Source organism: Conger conger, chromosome 8 (genome assembly GCF_963514075.1).
Source record: "Conger conger chromosome 8, fConCon1.1, whole genome shotgun sequence".
NCBI lineage: Eukaryota > Metazoa > Chordata > Actinopteri > Anguilliformes > Congridae > Conger > Conger conger.
Window position 1 is genome coordinate 8618450 of NC_083767.1, and position 23362 is coordinate 8641811.

At 42.8% G+C, this 23362-nt stretch overlaps 2 protein-coding genes across 10 annotated transcripts in view; one reads left to right on the forward strand and one right to left on the reverse strand.

The window, feature by feature from the left end:
* The first annotated feature begins 57 nt into the window (after positions 1 to 57).
* Positions 58 to 11609, forward strand: LOC133134767 (probable tRNA methyltransferase 9B). 6 transcript variants are annotated; one of them, XM_061251146.1, is made up of 5 exons: positions 58 to 127; positions 7901 to 8143; positions 9245 to 9485; positions 9795 to 9968; positions 10225 to 11609. In XM_061251146.1, exons 3-5 carry the CDS (start codon positions 9332 to 9334, stop codon positions 11184 to 11186), a joined length of 1290 nt encoding a protein of 429 aa, XP_061107130.1. In that variant the 5' UTR covers positions 58 to 127; positions 7901 to 8143; positions 9245 to 9331; the 3' UTR covers positions 11187 to 11609. The 6 variants fall into 6 exon arrangements, with proteins under 6 accessions (XP_061107130.1, XP_061107128.1, XP_061107127.1 ...); XM_061251144.1 differs by having other exon boundaries at positions 62 to 127; positions 7896 to 8143; XM_061251143.1 differs by lacking the exon at positions 58 to 127 and adding an exon at positions 6919 to 7702 and having other exon boundaries at positions 7896 to 8143.
* Positions 11610 to 14871: 3262 nt separating this feature from the next.
* Positions 14872 to 23362, reverse strand: part of LOC133134766 (rho GTPase-activating protein 7-like) — an 87844-nt gene continuing 79353 nt past the window's right edge. For all 4 annotated transcript variants that reach the window (XM_061251137.1, XM_061251138.1, XM_061251139.1 and 1 more), the window contains 6 exons: positions 22179 to 22392; positions 21559 to 21673; positions 20770 to 20988; positions 18714 to 18931; positions 17616 to 17789; positions 14872 to 16973 (listed from right to left, as the gene is read on the reverse strand). In XM_061251137.1, coding sequence (XP_061107121.1) covers positions 16874 to 16973; positions 17616 to 17789; positions 18714 to 18931; positions 20770 to 20988; positions 21559 to 21673; positions 22179 to 22392 — 1040 coding nt within the window. In that variant the 3' untranslated portion in view covers positions 14872 to 16873. The remainder of the gene's footprint in view (positions 16974 to 17615; positions 17790 to 18713; positions 18932 to 20769; positions 20989 to 21558; positions 21674 to 22178; positions 22393 to 23362) is intronic.

Below are 23362 nucleotides of genomic sequence, written 5' to 3' on the forward strand. Positions count from 1 at the left end.
GTCGAATGAGCCCTATTACAAAACCCCGGTTGAGAAGTTTCATAACTTCCCGGAGGAAGTAGGTCGTGCCGGTAACAAGCTGGCAAGCAACAGGGCAAGCAATCGGACAAGCAATCATGCATTACAGGTCTGACTGCAACGTATTAAATGCCTGTATTCCAGTTTGTACTCTATGGAAGCGCTTTCCCAGAATCGTCCTCCGCTTAAGATTCTGGATTCATCTTCCGTTCAGATTCAAGAGTCAGACAGGCCATCAAGAACATACATTAATCTAGTCTGCCAAAACAAGCTAAGTCTAGTCTATAATGCCTTAAGACTTTTGGCTAGATCTGTGACTGTGACGTTTCCCATATGTCATGTGTTTTATTCGTTTTGTTTTGAACTGCCCATAGGACGTATTTTTTAAATGTATAGGCTGTATTGTCTACCTGCAAACGCGCCTGTTTACACAACACACAATTACTGCACATAGACTTTAGCCGTCGTTTCAAATGGAATAGAATACCCGACACAGCTACAGTACGTCATTGGATAACTAAAAGGTTACTCATTCTGTATGCTGCGGTCTGAATCATGATAACTAGGAGATTATGTACATGTTTACCAAGATAAACAGGAGTGTTCAACTGGTAACTTTAAGGGTAACTAGGGCTGCATATAATCTGTTAAATCAAATTTACAAAAAGATAAGGGGCAGAAAACAAGATGAAGATTAAGCCTAGTCCTTGACTAAATTCAATTCTGAATGGAGATTCTCCACGCAAAACTAATTTTAGTCTAAGGCTAAGCTTAATATGTGTATCTGAAACTGGCCCATGGTTTTTTAAAAGTAATGCCCTTGCAGTGTTTTGACAGAATGTATCTGCCACTGTTGAAATGTCTCACTAGAGGGAGCCCACTTACTACAGATGAGTAATGATCTTTTTCAGAGGCCCAATTAATAAGCAAGACAACAGGTGAGTAGACATAGCTCTGGACTATATTAATGAGTGCCAGCCGAATACATATTTGATTACTGAATTTATAACTTTTTTGCATGAATTACTGTAACCACTAGCCAATGGGGATGTCTATAGACATTCAGTAAATTTCATTAATAGCTAAACCAAAATGCATGCCATAAACAGTGTATTTGTACGAATCAGATTTTATATTAGTTTGTATTAAAAAATACACAAGTCTATTAAAATTCACCCCCATACTGCAAAATATAATTGGCACATGTATTCTTCTTTATGACTGGCTTAATGTACACAATTCAAGAAAAGGAGTATCTTTCTTATTGCGCATAATTTTAAAATGAATTATGATGCAACAATAAGTTAAATGCTAAAATGTTATACATAGGTATATTGAAAAATAATCACAGATTATTGCATTTTCTGTTACTTCGCTAGTGCCAAGTGTGTTCTTGAATAGCACTGCATACCTATTTGCATTGTTAAGCAGTGTTTGCATGTGATGAGAATTAGACAGGGTCCAACAACATTACCGCATTTCCATGGTGACAGCAATCCAGTAAAATGCATGTTAAAATGGCCCATCATCTTCAAATCACCTGCTGTTCCATGCATTATGCTATGGTGTACTCATTATTAACAAAGCCCATGCTATTATGGCACTCTACTGTTTCCTCTTTCCCAGCTCATCACCGCCACCGCCACCACCAAACACAATCACTATGGAAAATAGTACTTATCACCAGTCAATAGCTCATAACCTGCAAACAATTCACAATTTCAGTGTAATTCATACCAGCAAGCTACAGCTTAGGTAATCACGATTCTCCTTTTTTGTGGTGGTGCTATGTTTTATTTGGTGAGTAGGGCTCCTGGTGGATAATTATGCTAATAGAGAATAATGAACATAAATGCTATTATTTAAACAGCAAGTGGATGTAATGCATGCATTTATCAAGTTAATCTTATTAGATAACTGAAATGAAAATTCATAAACCTGAATTATGATATTAAAATAAATGTTTTTGTGTGTATAAGGAGTAACACAAAGGAGCTATAAATTAATTTTCACCTTCAATGTGTTTGTGCATACAAAACATGCATTCATGTATTAGCATGAAATACATATTCCAGGAAATCAGAAACCTTAGTTTTCCTTAATATAGAAAAGCATCTTTGACATGAATCTTTCTTCTGAAGTAGCATATTAAACTCCTTGTGTTCATTAATAAAATGACCGCATTCAGGATATCCTCAAGATAGGATCTCCAAATCATTCATTGCACTTCCTGTTGCTGTAAAGGAAGGACTTGTGCTCCTGGCTCAGTGATACTCAGTCCAAACCACAATGAGTTGCTTGATGTTTCACATCTTTGATCATGTGATGAACCACTATATAGGAAGCCACAAGGACTAGTGTTACTGGCTCCAAACCGCAATGAGCTGCAGAAAGCCTGCTTTTTGGGATTTGGGTATGCTCCCCCCTTCTAAACTGATGCTTTTCCCATACTGTGCTTTGAAATTTCCACTAGCAAGCTGAACTGGAAGCATATAAAAATGTATATAGAAGACCTGAATTATTTTAGGGTGTCTGACAGTGATTGTGGTAGGAGATAAAAAATATTAAAATAATATGATTGAATTTCGGGTAAGATATGCCAACCATTGTGTGCAGAAGCAACTAAATACATACTTTTCTGTGGGGAGAAAATTAGTAGAGAACATTATTTTCCCCAATTTAAATGATGACTAGGTACCATAGTGATGTATTTATGCTGAAAAAAAACCCCCTCTAGTCATCGGTGTAGATTGTAATGAAATGCTAGTCTAATTAATTTCACCATTAAACCAATAACAAGTGAGGGGAGGTTTTCCATGCATGCAGTGACAACCCCAGTTATTATAAGGTGATGAGAACTAATACAGAATGTGAGATTTAAGCTTCATACTGGAAGGAGTCTGAAATACAGAAGTGCATGGATGTGCTTCCTTGGTGCAGGAATGACGTGTACAAGTATTTCTTTGTGTGATAAAATACTCCCTCTCTTTGAACTGCACTCTCAGATAACGCTGATATCTCCTTTCAACAATGATTCCAACAGCCGCAACAATGTTATTGTGCCACATCAGAGTGAAAACCCTTACAGGGAGCTTTCCTGAAAAAGTTACATAATTTGTATGAATTTATTTTCATTTAATTTATTTTCTTATTTTCATTTTGTGGTCCTATGTCAGAAGCGCAAAATGGTCAAAAATCTGAAACAAACTAAGATTTTTAAACCATGACTTCATGCCTTTCATGTTGGATATTTTTGTGCCTGCAGAAATAAGTAAGTGTTATATCAATGAAATTACAATGAATATCTCTGGCATATAATGCCAAAATATGAGATTGATTTCTTTATCAAATTTCAGCTGAAAACACAATAAAAATGTTGCCAAGGGAAGTATGGGGGATGGCCTGTAGCGTAGTGGTTAAGGTACATGACTGGGACCCGCAAGGTCGGTGGTTCGATCCCCGGTGTAGCCACAATAAGATCCGCACAGCTGCTGGGCCCTTGAAAAAAACCCTTAACCCTGCATTGCTCCATGGGCGGATTGTCTCCTGCGTAGTCTAATCAACTGTATGTCACTCTGGATAAGAGCGTCTGCCAAATGCCATTAATGTAATATAATGTACAGTGGTGTGAAAATGTGTTTGCCCCCTTCCTGATTTCTTATTTTTTTGCATGTTTGTCACACTTAAATGTTTCAGATCATCAAATAAATTTAAATATTATTCAAAGACAACACAAGTAAACACAAAATGCAGTTTTTAAATGAAGGTTTTTATTATTAAGGGAGAAAAAAAATCCAAACCTACATGGCCCCCCCTGTTAAAACATAACTTAACTGTTCAATTTCTCTAGCCACACCTAGGCCTGATTACTGCCACACCTGTTCTCAATCAAGAAATCACTTAAATAGGACCTGCCTGACAAAGTGAAGTAGACCAAATGATCCTCAAAAGCTAGACATAATGCCGAGATCTAAAGAAATGCAGGAACAAATGAGAAAGAAAGTCATTGAGATCTATAAGTCTGGAAAAGTTATAAAGCCATTTCTAAAGCTTTGGGACTCCAGCGAACCACAGTGAGAGCCATTATCCACAAATGGCGAAAACATGGAACAGTGGTGAACCTTCCCAGGAGTGGCCGGCCGACCAAAATTACCCCAAGAGCGCTGCGACGACTCATCCAAGAGGTCACAAAAGACCCCACAACAACATCCAAAGAACTGCAGGCCTCACTTGCTTCAGTTAAGGTCAGTATTCATGACTCCACCATAAGAAAGAGACTGGGCAAAAATGGCCTGCATGGCAGAGTTCCAAGACGAAAACCACTGCTGAGAAAAAAGAACATTAAGGCTCGTCTCAATTTTGCCAGAAAACATCTTGATGATCCCCAAGACTTTTGGGAAAATACTCTGTGGTCTGATGAGACAAAAGTTGAACTTTTTGGAAGGTGTGTGTCCCATTACATCTGGCGTAAAAGTAACACCGCATTTCAGAAAAAGAACATCATACCAACAGTAAAATATGGTGGTGGTAGTGTGATGGTCTGGGGCTTTTTTGCTGCTTCAGGACCTGGAAGACTGTGATAAATGGAACCATGAATTCTGCTGTCTACCAAAAAATCCTGAAGGAGAATTTCCGGCCATCTGTTCGTGACCTCAAGCTGAAACGAACTTGGGTTCTGCAGCAGGACAATGATCCAAAACACACCAGCAAGTCCACCTCTGAATGGCTGAAGAAAAACAAAATGAAGACTTTGGAGTGGCCTAGTCAAAGTCCTGACCTGAATCCTATTGAGATGCTGTGGCATGACCTTAAAAAGGCGGTTCATGCTCGAAATCCCTCCAATGTGGCTGAATTACAACAATTCTGCAAAGATGAGTGGGCCAAAATTCCTCCACAGCGCTGTAAGAGACTCATTGCAAGTTATCGCAAACGCTTGATTGCAGTTGTTGCTGCTAAGGGTGGCCCAACCAGTTATTAGGTTTAGGGGGCAATCACTTTTTCACACAGGGCCATGTAGGTTTGAATTTTTTTTCTCCCTTAATAATAAAAACCTTCATTTAAAAACTGCATTTTGTGTTTACTTGTGTTGTCTTTGACTAATATTTAAATTTGTTTGATCTGAAACATTTAAGTGTGACAAACATGCAAAATAATAAGAAATCAGGAAGGGGGCAAACACTTTTTCACACCACTGTATATACAGGATATGTATATGAACCATGGCTGCAGATGGCTGGACTTACAGAAGGGACCAATAGTATTCCAATGAAGATTTTTCCTTTTTTGGGGTGCTATTTTGCACCAAACTTCAGCTTTCCTGTGTACTTTGCTGAGGAACCCCGAATGCAGCTGTTATTTTTCACAACTTTTTCCATTTATATCTGTTATTTTCACGTCTTTCCTTCCTTTTTAACTGCCAGTTTCTCCTTCCTTCCTAAGATTCTGCAATCAGTTCATCTCAAAATATTTGTCAAGTGTTGCCGGCCATGTGCCTGGGAGGAAGCAGGGTTAACAGAGTATTTTTCACCAAGCCACAAATAGCACATATCACGTTACACCTGCCCAGCGTCTGCTGTAAAATGGGACGCCTTTGGATGATTACAACATCTCAGTTTGATGGATCTCTCACAAATATGTCCTAAGAAGGTCATCTTTGGCCACCAAAACACTTTTAGGAAAGTCTTTGTGGTTCTTTTGCAATTGCAAGATGGAACTGGATTGCCGCTGGAAGTTATGCCAATTCATTGACCTGCCAATTCATTTTGAGGGGTCATCATTCTCTGGTCTCCATCTCACTAACCATATCTGCCATGCTGAAACCAACACTACATGGGACATTCAATAAAAATAAAATGAACTATAGTTTTGGAAATATTTTCATTGCAGTATTTTTTGTCATCCAAAAAATGTCAATACTTAAACCCCTTTCTGCAGGATCTCAGAGGGACATGACCATAGGAGATCTTTTCAATAATAAACTAATCATTACTCACTCAATGCTGAATAAATTTACATTACATTTTCAGTGAGGCCACAGGTTGCCTGGTAAATACAGGAAATTGCATGTTCCTCTTGCACTGGCATTAGCTGAACAAATCTGTCCCTTGATATCTCTGCCTAAAGTCAACGAACAGTTCTGCAAATCAAACAAAATATTTTTTTGATGTGAAAATAAAACTTAAATTTGCTGTTGAAATTTTCTGTCTTGTCTTGTCTTTCTTATTGCGATGCAGAAGCCGTTCCACATGGGGCATTATGTGGAGTTTTTAAACCATTAAACTGAAAGGAAGATGAAATGCGAACACTAGACTCTGGGGCTTTCCCAGCATGTCTGCATATCCGTGGCAGATAATGGTCTTCACTCCCTGCAGAGAAAGCGTTTCTTGAGCAGACACACAGTAATGTGATGTATGACATCCGCAGTGCTGTAACACCGGCCAGCAGTCATAAATGCTTCCTCTGAAAGGGCCTTGTTCTACCGTGGGCCTAATCCAAGTGGATAAGCCTTTCTATATTCCCTCTCCCGCTGTTTGCATCTAACTTTCCTCATTGAACCGCTGTGCGGTAACTGTAATTATCTTCAGTTTGTGTTGATTCACGCCCTGCTGTATGGTCGTTTTCTCATTTCTGGAACACAGAGCACACAGGTCAAATGGTGGGCAACACTTTCTAATCTTTAAAGAGTATTGATTTTGTTTGCTTGAGATTGCGTAAGTAGCATCTTAATGTCAGCACAGACTTTCAAAAGCAGCATTTAAAATTTCCCTGTGATTATGAAAAGGAACATGGTGCACTCAAGATTAAATTAGAGGCCTGCATTCAGAAGTTCATAATCATTGGTGAATTATTTATGAAGTGCTGAGTATTTGCCATCAGCTGCTTCAGATGATACGTGTCCAGTCTAGACATTCTTACTGGGTTTGATCCTTGAATCGATGCAAACAAAAGGGCTCAGCCATCATGAGCAGTAATAGAAATAAAAAAAATCTAAATAAAATTTAAAATTTATGCCTGCCCTGTTAATATGGTGTCTGTAATAGATCACTCTGATGACTTCCTGCGTACAGTATAGTCAACATTATACAAAACTAAACTTCATTGGTAAAATTCCTTCCATGTTTACTCAATTTGCATCAGTACAGTAGATAAACCATCCTTACTCACAATTAATTATAGCACTGCTAGAGTGCTACCACCAGCTTTGAGCTAATGCTTTGCTTACAAGTTTTATATGAAAGTTAGCAGCATTGCATCATCCTCAGTATGTGACGGAATGTGCCACACTCCGTGCTCCCCTGTCGTAGCATTTTCTGTTTTCTGCCTGGTGTTTTCGTGCCCTAGTTCGCTTTCCGTAGTTTGTCGTTCACCTGTGTCTCGTTTCCCAGCACCCACACCTGCTCGTCATTTCAGTTTATTTGTCTGTGTATTTATACACGGCTGTTTAGCTAGATACTTTGCCAGATTTTAATGTGTTTCAACCGTTCTTTCCTGCGGTTCTCTGCCTGCCTGTTCCGTGTTTTGACTTTCTTTGTGTACCCGGTTCTTTGGATTTACCTTCTGTTCTGTGTTTGATTACCTGCCTCTGGACTTTGTAGCTTGTCATCAATGCACTGCACAGTGGCTTGAAACAAGAGCCTGGAAGGGCTGTCACATAAAGAGCAGAGGAATGAGGAAGCGTTTATGTGTGAGTGTGTGTGTGTGTGTGTGTGTGTGTGTGTGTGCGTGCATGCCTGTGTATGCATGTGTGTGTGTGTGCCTGTGTGAGTGTGTGCGTGCATGCCTGTATGTTTATTTCTTGTGTGTGTGTGTGTGTGTGTGTGTGTGTGAGAGAGAGGGGATTCAGTTTCTCATCATCCCGCCTTGTTTGCTCTCCTCAGAACAGATTACAGCCTCTCCTCTCTCCCCCCCGTGAGTGTTTGAGTGCTGGAGGCTGCGGGCTAGCTGGCCCGTCTCCAGGAGAAAACGGCACAAATGAGCGTCGTCTGACACAGCCTGGGTTCTGGGGGGACATGGAATGGGACTGACAGAGCAGCATCGCTACCGTGCGGGAAGGATCTCATCTGTGGGATATCGTCCTGGGACAGGTGAGGGCCGGAGCAGGACGGAAGCGATGTGAAAAAAACAGGTGAGCTGTTTGATACGATCGGTCTGCGGGAGCCGTTTGACGCGGAGCCGCCGCCCGCGGTGACAATACCAGCTCCGCACTGCGAGCGTGTGCCGGTGCCGCTAATCCCTGCACCGCGACGTGCACGCGGCTCTCTGCGGGTGGGTTTCTGAGGAAAAGGATGACTCAGTGTCGTCAGTTATGTTGTCATGGTTTTCGCCATCTGTTAAACTGCACGCAGCTATTTTAGTGAAGTCACAGCGTCGGACTACCGTAAGAACTATAATATGAATTGATTTTTTGATCTTATTGTGTGAGTAAGTATATTAGCTTAATTTAATTTTATTAGTGAATGAAGCAAAGCTAATCACGTGTCTTATGATTGCATTTTTTTTTCAGAGAATCTTGACAATGAAATGGATTCATAACTCCAAAAAGCAAAACCGTATAAACATTGTTAAATTGTAGTTTATTGTTAGAATGGAGTATTCTATTCTCTGAATGCCCCCACCGAATGACCATTTTATTTGGATGCCAGTGTTCTGTGAACATTTAGATAATACCAGAAAACACTTAAGACAAGTGCATCTCATTCATAATTGAAATTATAAAACGGACTAACTCAGAAAGCTAAATGCAAGGTTATCTCAGATTCCAATATTGTAAGCAATCCACTGCCTCCACATATCCACATCCTCATATTAAGCACTCATTTTAATCCCAAACACTTCAAAACATTTTCTTTGTCAGAATGTATTTTTTGTTGTTGTTGTAAAATCTAATTTTTTTGTGATTAAGACCAGTGGAGTCTTATTTGGTGTCAGCTGATGTCAGCGTGGAGGGATAAGGAAAGTAGCCATGTTTAATTTGTCACTCTACCAATATACACAATTCACCTGTTCAACATCAACTTTGAGCCTGGGTGTGGGTCCCTGGATCAGAAAAGGTTGAAACCATGATCCATTCTGTAATAAACCTGTCACACTCGCAAGATGCTGCCATTATGTCGCTGATGTCCATTTTGTCTCCCTTTACATATCTCCCTCATTTATTATTCCTGCACCTAAGAAAGAAGCTGGCGGAGACCAGTCACAGAATACATATGGCTATATTTAATTTCAGGGTTTGACGTCGCTGATGAGAGGGACTTGCATGCCAAGCACGATGCCCCTGCTGGCGCTTCAGGGGAGATGTGTCTGAAAAACAGGGATGGAGACTGAGGCAGCCTTTCTGGAAAGGCAGTATGTGCACAGTGTCTATGACAAGACCGCTCCTTACTTCAGTCACCTCCAAGGCAAGGCCTGGCCCCGGGTCCGAGAGTTCCTTCTCCGACAGAAACCTGGGAGCCTGGTGGCTGACGTTGGTAAACTCCCCTTAGCTTTATTTTAAGTTCATTTTAAATTGGAATTTTTAAACCTTTATGTCTTTTGTTCACCAACTTACAATGATGTTCAGCCGTGTCAATAAGTCTATGCATGTGACCGAAACGATCTATGTTGTATTTTTATAATACAACACAGAAAGCAAAGATATTATGTCCGGAGATACATTTGTACTATGCATAATTGTTGCTTCTAAAACATGAAATTTTATTTATTAATTAATGTTTTAGGAAAAAAACACCATCTCTCAGCAAAATTACCTCCATTTGAATGCCTTTTGTTTTTTGTAGGCTGTGGTGCTGGGAAGTATCTGAAGGTCAATCAGGAAGTTTGCATGGTGGGCTGTGATCTCTGTGGCCCCCTAGTGGCCAAAGCCAGGAAGCACGGGAATGAAGTGCTGGTGTGTGACAACCTTCAGCTCCCCTTCAGGGACCGAGTCTTCAGTGCTGTCATTTCCATTGGCGGTAACCACACTCCACATAACATGTCCTCTCACATATAAATAAATGCAGGTGTTAATTTTATTCTCCAAACAAATACAGTTTGACTATCATTTGAATGGTTGAAGAACTCTGCAAACTATATTCCAAATGAACGGCAAATGTCCTCTTCATACCAAGGACAGATGGAAGATTTTCCTCCAGGGTTAGGTGCTCACCGGTTTACAGCATAACATTGACAGCATAACGGCAAGTATCTTGAAACTCTCTTTATCCGCAGTGATTCATCATTTCTCCACGCCAGAGAGGAGAGTATGTGCGATTAAGGAGATGGCACGGACCCTGGCTCCGGGCGGGGAGCTGATGATCTACGTCTGGGCCCAGGAGCAGAAGCGTCGGCGTTTCCCCAAGCAAGACGTCCTGGTGCCCTGGAACAAGGCCCTGTGTTCCAGGAGCTCCTCTGAATCTGGGGACGAGGTTTCGGGTCGGACCGCCCTGCCGGAGGAACGCTCGAGAGCTGTCCCGCTGGGGGGGGAGTTGGGCGACCGGCGAACCCACAGCTTGGGGAGCTACGTGGCAGTGGGGAACTGCTGCTTCCGAATCCCGGCCCAACGCGACCGTGCGCCCCGCGCTTGCCTGGGCAGGTCCCTGCAGTCCTGGTTCTTCTCCAAGTCCCTGGACGAGTCCAGCATGAAGCGCTTCATCGAGAGGGCGAGGCCCAGGAGCGGTCCTCTGCAGTGGGGCCAGAGCACGGTTCTGGTTCAGCCCGCCAGGCACTGCAGCGTGGACCTGGGGCTGGGCGGCTCGCTGCTCCGCCAGTCCAGCCTGGGGGACGATGACGTGTTCGTGGAAGCGGTCAGGCAGGAGGAGGAGGAGGACCAGTGGCAGAAGGAGGCCGGCGTGCTGAACGGGGTGAATGGCAGCGCTCGAGGTCGGGTCCACGGGGAATATGACACCGCGGAAAACCTCCAGCTCTCCGCTGCGGTGAGAAGCACAAACGCCCTGAACCGCGCCAAGACCAGAGCCCTGCCCCTCCACTCCACAGACTCCATTTTGGAAACGGTGAGCGTGGACGGGCGGGAGGGGGACTTGGCGGACGGCAAAGACCTGATGCGCTACTACCACGTTTTCAGGGGTGGGGAGCTGACCCGTCTGATAGAGGAGAACGTGGCAGAGCTCAGTGTCCTGTGCACCAGTTTTGACCACGGGAACTGGTGCGTGATCGCCAAGAAAAACGCTTAGCGTCTAAGTGTCTTAACCCTTCATGGTGTAAGGTCACAAATATGTGATTAGAACATTCTAATTCCAGATTGAACTGATGTCACAACCACTACTGGTAATTTAAAGCAATTGAGTTCTAGAGCACTGAATTAAAAAAAAAAACCTTTCCTAAAAACCTACTCTTCAAAGGGTTAATTCAGAACCTCTCTCGAATAATGAAAAGAATTTAGATCATTCAAACGCTTGGTAAAGTACTGTACGTCTGAAAGCATTATCATTACCTACATGTGAAAAAGTATACCTCAGTGCCCCTCACTGTACTAAATCTATTTTCAGTAGGCCTACCCTAACTATCTCATTGTTTTTACCCCCTCCTCACAAGATAAATTAATATATTAATCATATTAGGGCCAATATATGAATAAAAGTGAATACTCATGTCTAGTTTAAAGCAAGCATTTTTATATTTTAAATTGTGTCACAAATGATCATTTTCTCGTGTCGTTATGTCTTATATTGGATTATAAAGTGTGTCTGTGTTGACAGATTACCAGAGAGACCTTGATGAGGTTTGAATGCATGAGAAGAATGAAATGTTAGCATTTGATATGTGAGACCCCATGCATTATGCAAAGCCTGCATGCAATGGTACAGACGCAGAATGAAAGCAGTGTTTGGTTTGAATATGCACCGTGGTTACAGATGGTCTCGGACCACAGTACCTGGAAAGGTCAGTCCCTTCTGCTCATGTTCTACAGAGCATTGTTAAGATACAAAACCCCCGTTCTTATCAGGCTAGCACAGAATGGCTAACAGGTTCACAGCCTGGCTCAAAAGGTTTTGAAAAACAGCCGTCTGTCCATTGCTTCAAAGACAGATACAGAACCCATGCTTATTTTTCTCCAGACAGCTTTAGTTCCTCTACCGTGACCAGCTATTTTCAGCAACATCTGCTTTTATTGGAATTAATCAGGCCTACCATGTCAGTTTGTTCCTGTGTCGAAATATCCTGTAATTAGGGAGATGCAGTTCTTCTTGATAGCCATGAGATGGCAGTGTGGGATAACTAACGTTTCATACTAAGTATCTTCATTGGTGATGAGTGATAGTGATAGATGATTGGGTTAATGTCGTAGAATTCTTAGCAACTTGAATTGAGTTAATACTTGAATATATTTTCAAAATGTAAGGCTATCTTTTAACTTTAGATAAGTAGCTTTTGAAGGAAACGATCAGTTTGCTTTCCAAGATTTCTAGCACACTACCACAGTCATGGTACATTTCTGGATAATAATAATACGCAATATATAATAATATACACTCACTGAGCACTTTATTAGGTATTTATTAGACTTATTTTTTTATTTATTGGTCTTTACTGCTGCTCACTGGATCTTTGTTTTTCCCACCATTCTCTGCAAACACTAGAGACTGTTGTGTGTGAAAATCCCAGGAGATCAGCAGTTTCTGAGATACTCAAACCATCCTGTCTGGCACCAACAATCATTCTGTAGTCAAAGTCACATCGATCATATTTCTTGCCCATTCTGACATTTAATCTGAAAAACTGCTGCACCTCTTGACCATGTCTGCATGCTTTTATGCATTTAGTTGCTGCCACATGATTGGCTGATTAAATATTTACATTAACAAGCGTACAGATCTACCGAATATTAGAGGTGAATTAATGATTTAAATTCCATTGAAATTGCTGGATCACCATGTTTATCACCAATTAGTATTGGATTAAAATATGCAATGATACGTACACCATTATAGAATCTGATGTTTGTGGATGCATTTTAATTGGTATGTTTGTGAGAAGTAATTTAAAAAATGTGTTCAAGAAAAATAATCAATATCAGTTTAAAGGGTAATAGCCCTCCCTCTACATCTTGCTCATTTGCCACCGCCGGCTCCGAGCAATAATTCCCAGACTCTAAGGTCATCATTCCTTGTTAGGAATTCTGGCCAAAATCATGGTGTCAGCGGTTCGGCTGCTAGCAATCATCCCGTTCAGAGTTTACAGAGGCTGGAACATCCTGTTTCCTTGTACACGGAAGTGTCTGAACCAGAGGCCTGTATCACAACGCAGGATTCATATAAAACTAAATGACCAAACCAGATGGTTTATAAAAAGGTAATGTGAATATTGAATTAGAAATCATGTTGCAAGAATGTTCAAGATATTATTAGACATTACATGCTCAAAACTACACACATATGGTTACTGTGTCATCTGTGTGAAGGCACATCATTGTCTGAACAAACTGCACACAAGAAGAACACAGGTCAAGTGGAGGAAAGGGTGAAGACTGGGGGCCGTTTCCTCATCTGTCTGCACAGTTATCAGTGTGGGAAAAGCTCCTTCTCACATTTCTGAAGAATCCTCTTTATTTATTGAACTTTTTAAAAACGTTATCTCCTACCAGTTCTCCTTTGCCACTTCATTCACATTTCTGAAGAATCTCCTTTATTTATTGACCTTAAAAAAACGTTATCTACAACTATTTCCCTCCTCTTTCAGATATTTTTCTCCCACAAGTGCTGGTGAGATGTGTTCTTTCCACAGTGTAGAAAGTTCTTAAGTCCTTCTCCTTGAAAATAATTCTGATTTAACAGCGTCCTCTGTTTCGATTGGTAATCTTTCCCACATTAACATAAAAATAAAAGTATTAACATGAACGTGCAATTCAGGATTATGGATTTGGCCGTCTGTCACACATTCTCCAACAGATCTGTCCACCAATCACTACGTAATGTTTTAGGGAACCCAACTTTCTAAAAACGTATTTGGAAACCGCAGAAGATTTTTCCTAACATACTGATCTGCCTTCCAGGTCTGGATGAAAACTCTGGTAACTGTGGGCACAGTTGAGCATGACTAAAATGCGTAAAATGATAGCCTTGAAAACGCGGTGCTTGACATGCGACGCGAGGAATGACAAATGAACGCCGTTAATGAGGTCTAAGTGTACGAGTGCGCCAGGACCCTGCCGAAAGATCGCTTTCCCGCGATGGCTGCTTTGATGCTCGCAGCTCGAACCACATCTGCCTTTGAAGATACAGGGGGAGAGAGGGGAGCTCTGAAATGGTACAGCCCCACTTTCCAGTGAGGATGGATGGACCTGGGACCAGCTCCTATTCAGTATTTACAACTGACCATCCAGCAGACTGTACAGATAGGCCTTTGTCTAAGGCTGTGCTGTACCATAATAATAATGAACACAAGTTTATTGCCCTTACCGGAAATCTAGACTGAGGGACTTTCACTTGGATAACTTGATTTAGCCTGTAAATCAACTGTCTCAGATAACATTACATGCATGATTATTCCACATAAAATGTGATTTTAACAACCAAGCAACCAACCTGTGCTACTCACCCCACCAGTACAAGTGTTAAAAACAATTACTAAACAACTAGTCTTGCTTTAATTATATTGCATTTATCAGTTCTAACAAAACATAATAAAGAAACTGAATAAAGAAATCAATCATTTACACTCGGAAAATTGCAGAATAATTTCTCTAACAACCATTCATTTTGTACTGAGATGCATACCTATACTAAGGAGAAACAATGTTAGGATCTTGATGTTGGTTTAGCATTTAGCTGAACCCCCTCAGAATATTCTTAGAATAGTATGACAAAGTAGTAAATTATGAATCAATAAGTAACAGGAGAACAACCACAAAGGCAGCACTTTTCACTTTGACACATTTAATAGTGCATTTAATGTTGATAGTCTGTACAGAAATAATACAAATGATAAGACATTTATTAACCATACCTTTCACACAACATTTACAATAAAAGGACACAAGATACAAAAAATATCTGAGGTATAAATACATGAATATGTTAAATTATTATGTATTGTCATGCGTTACTTGCATTTTGGCAGTATACAGTTAAAGTGTGCATGTTCGGAATACGACAGTATTTACATAAAATTAATTGCATATTTAACAATATTTTTTGCAGAAGCTGAAAATGTTTTTTTTTTTAAAGCTTATTTTGAATTATTTTCATTTTAACTTCATATTATGTAACACTGATACGGGTATGTAAGAAGCATACATAAAGCACTTTCCTTCTTTTAATGATATGATTGTACATTGCCATTTGGCTGTCCACCTTAAATTAGATACAATATTTTTCTACATCTTTGTGTTTTTACAGTAAAACCTGTATAAAATCACCTTTATAAAAGGACCAATTATTAATTTAAAGTTTAAAAACCAGTAATTATAGAGATTCTTATGAAACAGACAGAACAGACTGGCTTTATCTGTTGATCTAATATCAAGCCGATTATCATCATGGATATTCTATTTGAATTAATATTTTTTAAAGCTGCACGTTTGTGAAATTATTCTAAAAGCGCAACTGACTGTCTTCCTAACCATGCTGGACAGAAACATATCGATCCTGATGTGAAGGACTGCTAATGCGATGTACAATTGAGATATTCAACTGTAATTCGACGTACAGTAATTCAATTACTGTATAGTTGATGCTTATAAACACAAAGGGCCAGCTTCATGGGCAGATTAATTTTAGTCCTGGACTAAATTGTGTTTTGTGTGGAGAATCTCGGTTCAAAACTGAATTTAGTGTGGCACTAGGCTTAATCTGCGTCTGTGAAACTGGCCCCAAGTCTCTTGATATGAGTGTATAAAATGTGGATTGTCTTTAAAAACATTCCCAAACAGCTTTCTTTGTGCAATGAGACCAAATACAGTTTCGGCTCTTGTCAAAACTGAGCGTCTCTCTTCCTTGCGATCTTAAAAGTGTAAATTGTAAAGCTTTGGTCCTTCTTGCTTTTCACATACAGGCAAACTCCATGTTACCTTCTAACCTATTGGTGACCCAGCCATCACTACCTGGCCTGCGGTCCTCTACACCAGGGGTGTTTAATCTTACCCAAACAGAGTCGGTGTGGGTGCAGGTTTTTGTTTCAGCACAACACTACAACACCGTTAACTAATCATGGTCTTCAATCAAGACATTGGTAAGTAGAATCGGGTGTCTTAGTGCTGGGCTAAGACACAAACCTGCACCCACACCACCCCTGCTCTACGAGCAGCCATCTTTACCTCCTTTCCATGCATCTACTCTCAGTACAGTCCACCCAAACCAAAGCGCCACAGCACAGTCGCAGTATCACACGTGCCGCATTGCGCCCCCTGCTGGCAGGAATCTGAAAGGCATTCACATATGGTGTCGGAGACAGAGCACACAGAACGTGTTTAACCTCGCACACAGAACGTGTTTACCCTCGCACACAGAGCGTGTTTAACCTCGCACACAGGTTCCAGTAAGTTCCACTGCTTCCCGGAAGCAGCTACAACCACCTGTTGTGCCGCCACAATGTTGCCCATAGCAACATAAGTGTTCAGGTCCAAGTCTGTTCTAGGTGGTGGTGGTGGTGGTGGGGGGGTGACCTGTCACTCAAACAAAGCAGCTTTAGAGACACAGAAAGGGGGTGCGGGGGAGGGGCAGGGGGAGGGCAGGCACAGTTTGGGCCGGTGCCGTAAAACGCTCAGTCCGTGCCGTAAGCTCATTCACAGCCTGCGGAGTGCACGTCTCCTCCTGGCAGGGTCACCGCGGGGGACGCCCCCTCACCCCCCCTCCTTTAGGGGGCAGAGTCGCTGGGCGTCATGGCGACCGCCCGACCGACACCCGCCTGTGCTGTGATTCGCTCATTTCTCCGGCTGATTGGTGAAGGAGTCTCTGATCCGCACCACCTCTGCTGCGCACGTGTGCCCAAACATCTTATTGTACCACTCCGGGAAGCGGCCCCTGTAATGGAGACAGAGCACATGTAACCGTCACATTGGGAAGCCATTTCTCTCCTGGGTCTGAACCTTCTATCCTAGACACGAGATGAGAGCAGTACATTCTTCTAGGAAGCGATTAGTTTAACCACTTAATATAGTGTATCAGACCACCCTGAAATTTTGACGACATAACATTTTAATGGATGTAATTCATTTGAAAATGTTAATTTCATCTTAAATTGTTTCGCACTTATTTTTACAGAAGACTGACACAAAGTTGCTTTACAGAGTAACAGAACGACAAAAAGCAAAGGGCTAACACCAGCCCTGAACCCCCAAATAGCAATAGCACGAGTACAGAAAAAAAGAAAAAAATACAAAATAATAAAAATAAATCCACTGCACATATCCGCAGAGTTCACAAACAAAGGGCTTCCACCTGTCTCCGAGGGACTAGCTAAAGCTCAGCAAGCTTCAGTGTGATAGGCTGTCTCTGTGACCATGTGATACTGCCTCTCTGGGTGTGTGATAGGCTGCCTCTGTGACCATGTGATACTGCGTCTGTGGGTGTGTGATAGGCTGCCTCTGTAGCCATGTGATACTGCGTCTGTGGGCGTGTGATAGGCTGCCTCTGTGACCATGTGATAGGCTGCGTCTGTCTCACCTGCAGTCTGTCCTGCAGATGTAGGTGAGCCGGGACTTGTGGGCCCCGCAGGGCTCGATGAAGTAGCGGGAGGTTAGCACGTTGACCCGCACGCCCATCAGTGCAGCTCCATCATGGTCTACGGACCGGCCCAGTATCGCACACGCACCCTTGGGCAAATCAGTTGCCCACGTTCTGAAACAACCAAAAAAGTTATTTGCACAAAGTCTCAAAGTTTCTGATGCATGAGCTTCCAATGTCAGAATATAAATGTTATCTACTGTAATATATTGTAAACAAGCCAGCTTTTTTTTGATGACATGAGGATAATTGCATTGCATTATATTACATTACATTATAGTCATTTAGCAGACGCTCTTATCCAGAACGACGTACATTCATTCATTCATTATCCTAACCCGCTTATCCTGAACAAGGTCGCTGGAGCCTATCCCAGCATACATTGGGCGAAAGGCAGGAATACACTCTTGACAGGTCGCCAGTCCATCGCAGGGCACACACACCATTCACTCACACCTATGGGCAATTTAGACTCTCCAATCAGCCTAACCTGCATGTCTTTGGACTGAGGGAGGAAACTGGAGTACCCGGAGGAAACCCACGCAAACACGGGGAGAACATGCATACTCCGCACAGAGAGGCCCCGGCGGACGGGGATTCGAACCCAGGACCTCCTTGCTGTGAGGCGGCAGTGCTACCCACTGCACCACCCGTGCCGCCCAGAACGACGTACAATAAAGTGCAAATACCAAAGAACCAGGGACAAGTGCGCTGAAAACACGGTTCCAAGTCCTAGACTGATCACAGATGAAAATTTGCACTTTGGTAGAATAATCAGATAACTGTCCAATGCAATGCATTTTAAATGCCTTTCCAATCAAATAGGCCCATTTGTGCCATGCATTTCAGTTTTGTGGTGTGAAAGCTTTGAAGCTCACAATATTAAAACTACTCAGAACGCAGATAGAACCTAATAATTCAAAGGTCACGAAATGGAGCTGTAATCCATGCAGTTAGCCAATGGGAGACTGGCAAGTGCAGTCAATGTGCCAGGCTATTGGCTGGAGAGAGAGAGGGTGGGGCTGGGCGGAGACTCACCTCAGAACCACGTGGTCTCGAGTGGGGTGCGGTGCCATGCCGTTTTGGACGTACTGGTAGACCTCCGTCTGGTTCCCCAGATTCTCCAGCACCTTGGCCTCCAGCAGGTCCTCATCCCAGTGGTGCCGCTCCCGCAGAACCCGGGTCAGAACCTCCTCTGGGGCAGCCGGGACCTCCACCACGGCCTTCCATACGCGCAGAGGGTATCCGTCCTGCACCTGGGAGAGCAGAGACAGAGGATGAGGCTCAACACTATGTTATGATAAAAATAATAAGAAGAACTTATAAGTAAATAACCACACATTACAACAGTGGTATGCAGAAGAGCATCTCTGAACACACAACACGTCAAACCTCTTAGATAGGATAGGCTACAGCACCAATAATGAAAGAAATGTGTAATAAATACCTAATAAAGTGCGCACTGAGTGTATATTTTTAGGGCTTTTCAGCATGGTGTAGAGACAGGAGTGAAAGAGGACAGACATGTGACACGGATCGCACGGCCAAATTAAAAGTGCTGACATCGTGGCTTTGCACCGAGCGCGTGGGCAGTGCACTTCAGGCTGACACAGAGAAGCCCCAGAGATGGTGCCTCTACCACTGGCACAGGATGTAAACAAAGGAATGGAAAACAGCACAGGGGTGGGGACAGAGAGGGGGGGAGGGGTAGAAACACTCCGCTGAGGCATCTGATGGCAATAAAAGCTCGGATGCAGAGATTAATGCAGTCATTTCCACTAATGGCATCATGAATGTGTTTGTGAGATGCCAGTGTATGGCCCTAATAAGCCGGGGGGAGTGACTCTCTCTCTCTCTTCAAGATGGCTGAACTTAATAGACTGTAGCCACTAGCTTCAGGTTGTTCAAGGACACAGCTTTTATTTTTATGTCAAAAGAAAGTCGGGGCTGCAAAGCCAATTTAGTCCCTCTTACTTGTCTTACTTAAACTGCGGTTCGACTGGTTGGCAATTGATCCTCTCTAAGAGGTTTTTTTAAAAGGACAACACAGCACATGTGATCCCATTAACTTAATTGGAGCCTCAAAAAAGCCTTAATCCCCTCTAACAATGACCAGACACCCCGCCTCGAACTGGGATTCCTTTACCGCAAGCAGGAACAAAAAGAATGAGACGGGACATTTTAGACTGTACGGCCTAGAGAACGGTCAAAACCCCAGAGAGCCGTGACTGTGACTCAAAAGTAAAGTATGAAGACGGTTCATATAAACAAAGATCCTGTGAAAAATTACGGCTGTCAGCTTTTTTTAAAGCATTTCAGCTGTGCTTTGGCTTATGACAAGAGACCAGGTGCATCATCAAACTGGTGCAATACTTTCATACGGTGTGTGACAGGGTAGACCTCTGTTTTTTAAACTGTCTGGTAAAAAACAAAAACAAAGTCAAGTGTAGATGTTGCACACAGACGAGAAGAAAATGTTAAACAAAGGGGATCCTGAAATGGAAATCTTGCCACCCCCACTCAAGAAGAACAAGGAAATAACAAAAACTCTTACAAACACATGGAGGTTTTTTCCGTTCGGGGGATGTTGGACTATTCTGACTAATTGTCATGTGCTTTACATTATGGACAGTTAACTGATTCTCTTATCCAGAATGACCTCCACAGATTTTTGCTTTGTATTTCTAGTTTTTGCTCAGGTTAAGCACCATGTTCATGGGTACAAGAGCAGTGTCCTACCTGGAAATCCAACCTGCAACCTTTAGGTCCCAAGGCCAGTTCCTAACCCATTATACAACAATACACATCAAAACCAAACTCTTTGGATAACCCCCAAGGAACTTTAAACTTGCAGTTGACATATCCAACATCCAGTGTTGATTTCATGCAGAATAAAGGCACTGCCTGTTGGATTCTTCAGTAAGTACAAGGCCATTGGAAGTGGAATCTATTGAAGCCTGATGTGGCTTTATAAATGAAAGCCAAACTGCATTTAAAGACTTGCGGAGATTAAAGAACGCCACTCACAGAAAGCCTGAGGAAGAACGCGTGGGGAGGGAGGAGAGATGAGAGGGAGAGACACCAAGTCAAGTACCTTCTTGCAGGCCAGCTCGGTCTGTTCTGGGGTGGAGTAGCTGTCGTAGCCCTTAAACTTGTCCCTGGCCTCCTTCAGCAGGCTTTCCAGGCCCTCCTTCACGAAACTACGATACCCAGAATGCTGTTCTGGGCCAGGCTCTCCCAGGTCCTCCAGCTTGGGCGGGTGCAGACCCTGCTCCATGTAGGAATTCCGGCAGCGGCTCATTTCCTCTGGAATCTGGGAATGTCGGCGGGATTAGATTAGTATTGGATGAGAGGGAAGAATGAGAACAGGAGACACTGCCTCTCTCACTTCTCATTACGATCTAATTTCCTCTAAATAATTTCTGAACAAAAATGCTATTCCCCCCCCCATGAATGGCCCCTGAATTAAGCTGTTGATGACTGTTCGTTTATGAAATCACCAAATTCAATTTACCTCGCCTCAATCCATTATCCATACCTATCCAATTTAGGCTTTCCCTCTCACATTCCCCTCATTATAAGGGTAAAGGTGGTCTGAGGCTTGACATGTGGTGCTGAGGCTTGAGAGAGGGTATATAAGAGCTGTTTGCCAATTTCATTAAGCTCAAAACCTCAGCAAACAAAATGCTAAGCAATGTGCTTTTTTTTAAGTGTTTAAATGTGGTAAAAATCCAGCTTTTTTCAGGGGACACCTAGGCACATTGACATGTGAACTGCAATTTGCACATATTGTAAGTGCGGCAAATCAGCCTGTTGTTTTTAATCTGAACTGGTCCTTTTTGACTCCCCAAGTGTTTCCCATGATGCTTTGCCGCACACACACCTGGAAGAGTTTCTTGCACTCTGCGATCATGTGTGCCAGCCCGTGCGTAGCAGCCAGGTTCTCGTTCAGGTCCTTCTGGTCCGGCTTTCCAAGACTGTGCTTTCTGTGCATCACCCTGTTTCGGAGAAACAACAGCACTCCCGTAAAGAGACGGCTTTTCCTCAAACAATGGGAGCGGGCGATGCGCAGGAATTCAGGAATACAAGCAGTGGGAAAACACAGGAAACATCTGCGCAAAGGGGCCAGATGGCACTCAAGAACGTTTGTGTGTGTGCGTGTGTGAGGGCTGCCTGCTTGTGGCTTGCACAACAAATTAATATGCATTTTTATGCATCACATTGCTCCTGGTCCTGGAGGACCATGTTATCAGTTTATTAGGGTGCCAATATGACTTGATTTCTCTGCCCAGCCCATATAAACATATAAGACATTACACAAACCAAGCCGCTAACGCCCGCTAACCAAGCCATTAACCCCCGCTAACCAAGCCGCTAATGCCTTTGCTAACCTGCCGCTAACGCGCCTGCTAACCCGGCCGCTACACTAATGCAAAATAATGAGTCTCCCCTCTCACTGTGGGCCAAGTGGCTGGGGAGAGGCCAGCGTGCGCCCGTCCGTACCTGGGGGAGGAGTTCTCTCTCTTCAGGGTGTTGAGGTGGAAGAGGGAGGGGGCCAGGCACACCGCCAGGTTGGTGCTGGTCATCTGGTTCTCGGCCACGTTGGCGGTGACATCACTCAGGAAGAACAGCAGCGTCTGCAGGGCCTCACGGTTGTCGTCGGGCAGCAGCAGAGTCGCCGCCTTGATGGCCTGGAGACGCAGGTCTTTGGGCACGTCTGGAGGGGAGGGGGCAGGCGGGAGACAAGGGGGTTATTTGGGGGACTATCTTCTGTCCAATGGGGCCTTTGAGATGCCCTTCAATACCCTGTTCTGCAAGAATGTGTATATCCCCCACTGGGGACAACTTGACCATACTGATAATTAATAAACATACAAGTTTGATGAGTCTGGGCTCATGGGAAAGCACATATAACTTTTTTCTCCTTTTTTTTTACCAGCTAACAGCTAGTAATTTTTCCTGTGGAAGGCACTGGCATGTGAAATAATTTCATACACACAACAGCGGTCGCTTGGAAACCACGTACTGCCAGCTATAGCCATGGACAAGAGAGCTCAGGAGTTTTACCGCAACTGACTTCCCAATATTTTATCCTGATAAACTGAGGAAAACCTTTGCAGTTTTCATGTTATAGAGTGAGATGATTTATTAGTGTGAACCATGGTTTGCTTGTGTCTAAATCAGCGGGCAGATAAAAAAAACGAAAACCTGTCATCATGCAAATGGCAAAGCTTGATTAACTTCATGGCTTATCGTGGGTTTAAAACTACTCTATCAAGAAGGTCTACAACATATCAAATTGAATTTCAGAAAAGTACACTATGGCGACCTTACACAGTAAATCTAATCAGCAATTTTGGCTCAGAAGCCTGTGGAAACTGCACAGGAAAAGAAAAAAAAACAAAAACAGAAAAATTAAATGTGTGTCCCCAAGTCATCTGATAGCTATTTACAGTTTTCCTTTCCGTGTTAAATCCGTCAACAACGTCCACCAGGCTGGTCGTAAAAGAAAAAAAAAAATAGGCAGAACAGTGGAATACAAATGCTTTGAACTCCAACGTTAGCGACGGGTCAGCAGCATGGAAAATCACCGTTTCAGGTTTCCCCGTTCTGGGACGCAGAAGCATCAAGAGGTCGTGGGACAAACTGAATATCTCTGTCTGGATGGGGGGGGGGGGAGATTTGTG